Raw genomic sequence first — 4,951 nt, forward strand, 5'->3', positions numbered from 1 at the left:
GGACAGCTCTGTTGGGCTTTCCCCTCCCTGTTGTGGCCCCTCAGCTGTCCCCAACACCCTGGGGGTGTTGGGATTTCCCTCCTAGGGACAAGGATGTTCATCCCCTTCCAGGAGCCCAGTGCCCACCTGGGGCTCCAGGTCAGGGGTCCTTGAGCAGCTGCCCCAGAACCTCCACCAGGTTCTCCCAGTGCAGCCGGAGCCGCTCGGCCTGGGCTCCCCAAAGGCCTCAGCAAGGTCCAAGTCCTGCCCAGGAACCCTCAACTCCTTCAAACCCAGCATCCCACTCATCCCCTGCAAGTTCCTCCCATGGCACCGGCCATGGCCATGTCCCCACTTGTCACTGGCCATGTCCCACCATGTCCTCACCCATGGCTATCTCCCCACCATGTTTCCATCCCTGTCACTGTCCCCCATGTCTCCATCCATGCCTGTGTCTCCCCATGTCCCTAGGGATGGCCCTGTCCCCCTCCATGTCCATGCGTGCCCATGTCACTCTCCATGTCTAATGCTTTTTCTCTTTTTGAGCCTGGTCTTATAAGCTCTCAGAGATAAGCATTATACCCTTGATAGCTCAGCTACCTCAGGTGGCATAAAACAAGCAGGATGGCTCATGTGACAGTGTTGGGAATAAAAAGTTTTAATAAAAGTCAAAAATGAAAAAGCTTTTTACAGAGAAAAGCCAAGTCAGGGCAAGAGGTTCTTGCTCTTGCTAAAACACTTCACAAAAGCAATTAACTTCTTTTGTTCTCTTCTTTTCTAGGGAATTGCTTAGGTGGGACTTTTTGGCTCCTGTCCAATTAGCTACCCTTAAGTTTGAGGTGAAGTCCACAAGGTCCTATGAGGTGTCTTTCAACCAAATTGAGGAGAGAAACACCTGGCCTTTGTCCTTTTTAAGGGAACAAAAGGTTAACTTGTTTACTCTGTCAACAGAGGGCACATTCTTACACGTGTCCCACCATGTCTATGTCCTACCATGACCACATCCACTAACTTAGTTCAATGTCTATTTTTACTTCAATATTGGATATTTTAAAGGGATAAAGAGAAATGAAAACAAAATCAAGGCCAAAAGAAAAAGACTTCCATGTCCATGCCGGCTGAGGATCCACGTGCTTGGGTGGAGGGAAGAACCTTTTTGGTGGAGTTTCTACCCCACTGTCTCCAAAATCTTGGTCTTTTCCCCAGTTTTTCCACCATCTGGCTGCAGAAGACACCCTTGGGCAATAGGAAATCAAAATCGTGGAATCCCTGAAGTTGGAAAAGACCTTGTCCTGGTTCAGAGCAAATTTGGGAGAGAACCTCCAAAGGGATTCCTCTGGAAAGCAGATTCAATTGGCTCCTCCCCCAGCCAGTTTGGTAAAAATACCTCCTTGGAGAAAAGTCGAAAAAACTGTTTTTTAAAGAATAAAACCTAAACAATATTAAACAATAAAACCTCTTGCTGCTCTAAAAGAGAGACAAACTCAGGAAGTCCCTCCGTGGGTTGTAGCTCAGCTCACTAAGTCTCTTATCAGTCCCTCCGGTGCTGGAAATGCCACAGTCCAGGCCTGGCCCGCTGGGCCACAGGTGTGAGCTGCTGGTGCTCTTCTGGGTGTTCAGGCCAGAGCAGGTTTAAACAGGTCCAAAGAAAAGGGAAAAACAGCCACAGTCCAGGGAACTTCTCTGCCACAGCTAGCTAAAACTAATTAACAGCAAAGGAGAGATCTGTACCTCTGTCTGTCCATCTGCAGACAACCCGGCCCAGGAGCAAGAATGTGGAGGAGTGAGTGCAGTTTCTGAAAACAAACTCTGCCCTTCTCTCCCTCCTTTGCTCTCGGAACAAGTCTTAAAGGTGCAAAAATTATAACTCACTATAAACAGAACAGACAACTGGAGATACAAGCATCATATAGTCAACCTAGGACATACCTCCAAGACCATTCAGTATTCCTTGATGCCACCAGAAGATAGGATTGAATGCAAAAGATTTTATGGAGTTGGAAGTCATTAAATCTGCTCTCCCCAAGGAATTCCCATTGTTGGTCTGTGCCCCAATGGATGTTCCTGCCACTGGGTTTATCTAGGTGCCCACAGGGAACGAGGAAGATGTGGAGCCTCCCAGCCAAGTGTCTTCCCAACACAGATAACCAGGCCCATAGATCACCAAGACTGCCCAATGAAGGTCACTGAGGATCATCCAACGTGGATCCTCCCATAGGGAATGGAGCTGGAAGGAGCATAAGAAGCTCTTCCCACCCTTGGGGAACTCACAGGGCTTCCCCCCTTAGTGGCGCCTCCGTTGGTGTTTGATCAAGGCTGATCTCTGTGAGAAGCTCTTCCCACACTTCCCACACTCGTAGGGCCTCTCCCCGGTGTGGATGCGCCGGTGCACGGTGAGATTGGAGTTGTGCTTGAAGCCCTTCCCGCAGTCGGGGCAGCGGTAGGGCCTCTCCTCGGTGTGACTCTGCTGATGTACGAGGAGACTGGAGCTGATCTGAAACCTCTTCCCACACTGGGAACACTCGTAGGGCTTCTCCCCGCTGTGGATGCGCTGGTGCTTTCTCAGGTCTGAGTGCCACCCATAGCTCTTCCCACATTCCAAGCAGGTGTAGGGCCGTTCCCCAGTGTGGATCACCTGGTGCCGAATCAGGGCTGAGCTTTCCCTGAAACTCTTCCCACATTCCCCACACTTGTAGGGCTTTTCCCCAGTATGGATCTTTTTGTGTTCCGTAAGCTGGGAGTTGAGGCTGAAGCTCATCCCACACACCCCACACTCGTAGGGCTTTTCTCCAGTGTGGATCCTCTCGTGTCTCCTCAGGCCAGAGCTGTGCCTGAAGCTCTTCCCACATTCCCCACACTCATAGGGTTTTTCCCCAGTGTGGATCCTCTGGTGTTGCATCAGGTAGCCCTTCTGGCTGAAGCTCATCCCACATTTACCACACTCATAAGGCCAATCCCCAGTGTGGATTACCGAGTGCTGTATCAGGCTGCTCCTCTGGCTGAAGCTCTTCCCACATTCCCCACACTCAAAGGGCTTTTCCCCAGTGTGGATCCTCTGATGTTGGATCAGAATGGAGTTCTGGCTGAAGCTCCTCCCACACTCCCCACACTCAAAGGGCCTCTCCCCGGTGTGGAATCTCTGGTGAAGTCTCAAACTGGAGCTCCACCTGAAACACTTTCCACATTCCTCACACTCGTAGGGCCGTTCCCCAGTGTGGATCACCTGGTGCTCGATCAGGTGGGAGCTCCGGCTGAAACCCTTCCCACATTCCAAGCACTTGTGGGGCTTCTCCCTGCCACGAGGCTTCTCCACCAGCTCTGAGCTCTGGCTGGATCTCTGCCCACCTTCCTGGCTCAGGGGGGCTCTTTCCTCCCTGCAGCTCCCTGGGCTGGGTTTGCTGCCACTCCTTGTGCGGGATCTCCAGGGCTTTTCCTCCTCCTCCATTTCCTCCATTTTCATTCCTCCCCGGGAATGAAAAATCCTGGTCTGGGGAAAAAAAAAAAGAACAGAGCATCTTGGACTGGGAGTTCCTCCTGTCCCCACTTCATCTCACCAAGTCATTGGGCATTGTGTGTCTATAAGAACCTCCAAAACACCAAGGTTCAGCATAAAAACCCTCAAAACTTTAAGACACAGATCAAAACCTCCCCAAACATCAAGATTCAGTAAAAAATTCCTCCAAAACATAAAGATTCAGCCCCTAAAAAAAATAAAGCACCAACATTTAACTCAATAAAGCTGAGAAATGCCGTGATTCACCCCTGTGAAAATCGTGGAACCCCTCAACAGTCACGTGCTGCATGTGGGGTGGCAATGCTCCTGGGGCTGAGGGGAGGCTATAGATACAAGGAGGGATGGAACCTTGTGGTGATCCTTGTTTCTGCTCCTCCTCCTCCGGTGTCCCTATTCTTCCTCACACTCCTCTTCCTCCTGCTATTCCTCCTTCTCCTGCACAATCCCACCCTCTCCTGCCACCTGCATCGTTTGACCATTCTGTTCCTCAAGCCTGCTTCTCCTTCCCTTCTCCTCCTGCCCCCAGGCCCAGCACCCACTGCCGGCTCCCTCTTCCCCCCAGCCCCACAGCATCCCAGCGCAGGGGCAGGGATGGAGCTGGGGCAGGTCGGGCTGGGGCAGCGCTGGGCTCTCGGCCGCTCCCGCCCGCACTCGGTCCCCACTGCAGCCGCTCCCGCCAGGACAGCGCGGGGGGGCCCGGCCTTGGCGCTGCCCCACTCCCACCTCCCCAAATTCCCCTCGCGGGGCCATGGGGCCGAGGGGGGGCGCAGGTGGGTCCAGGTGGGGAACGCGGGGAGCTGCGAGTCTGCCTGGCAACTGGTGAGTCATCAGCGCCGCGGGCTCTGATTGGCTGAGCTCGGCCCGAGCCCTGGGGCTGCAGCACAGAGGGGACACCCTGCTCCAGGGGGGATGTCCCACAAACGGGGGACCCCATGGAAGGAACCACAGGAAAGTGTCTTTACAAACAGATGCTCTAAAGCTGCTCGGAGATAGGGCCAGGCAACTTTTTTATGTAAGGAAGTGACAGGAGAAGACATCGGTTTCAGAAAATTTTATTAATTGATGACACAGACTGCTGCTCAGCCAAGGTCCTGCTCTATTCATGAACTTCCAGAAGAACAACAAAGACTTAACAGAGCCATTAATATCGTTTGCTATATGAAAGTGGGGTGCATATTAATGGTGTATGTAGTAGGTGGACTGGGATATCTGTAGCTCTCAAGTACTTCAGCCAATTAGGAAAGAGAGAGTGAGATGTGGCCAGGAGAATTAGGATGAAAAGGAGGGCTGTGTCCTTCAACAATTGGAGAGATCCCATGGGAAATGTCCCATGGCCTCTCCCAGTTTTAGAAATGAAATTACTTTTACAGTACTCCTCTGTATTCTTTATGGACAGAATCGTCTGGTGATGTCAATTTTCCCGCACACCCTGGGGCTCATCCCGAATTCCTTCCACCC

General features: G+C 52.0%; 1 protein-coding gene across 1 annotated transcript; it reads right to left on the bottom strand.

Moving 5' to 3' along the window:
- Nucleotides 1-621: 621 nt before the first annotated feature.
- On the bottom strand, nucleotides 622-4,284 carry LOC146767144 (uncharacterized). Its single transcript, XM_085581110.1, has one exon. It carries the CDS (start codon nucleotides 3,437-3,439, stop codon nucleotides 2,264-2,266), a length of 1,176 nt encoding a protein of 391 aa, XP_085437236.1. The 5' UTR covers nucleotides 3,440-4,284; the 3' UTR covers nucleotides 622-2,263.
- Between the last annotated feature and the right edge of the window lie 667 nt (nucleotides 4,285-4,951).

The sequence above is a fragment of the Lonchura striata genome, chromosome 5 (assembly GCF_050655825.1).
Source record: "Lonchura striata isolate lonStrDom1 chromosome 5, ASM5065582v1, whole genome shotgun sequence".
In the NCBI taxonomy this organism is placed as follows: domain Eukaryota; kingdom Metazoa; phylum Chordata; class Aves; order Passeriformes; family Estrildidae; genus Lonchura; species Lonchura striata.

Coding starts and splice junctions, on each gene's coding strand:
- LOC146767144 (XM_085581110.1), bottom strand. CDS start 3,439: ATGAAAATGGAGGAAATGGAGGAGGAGGAAAAGCCCTGGAGATCCCGC.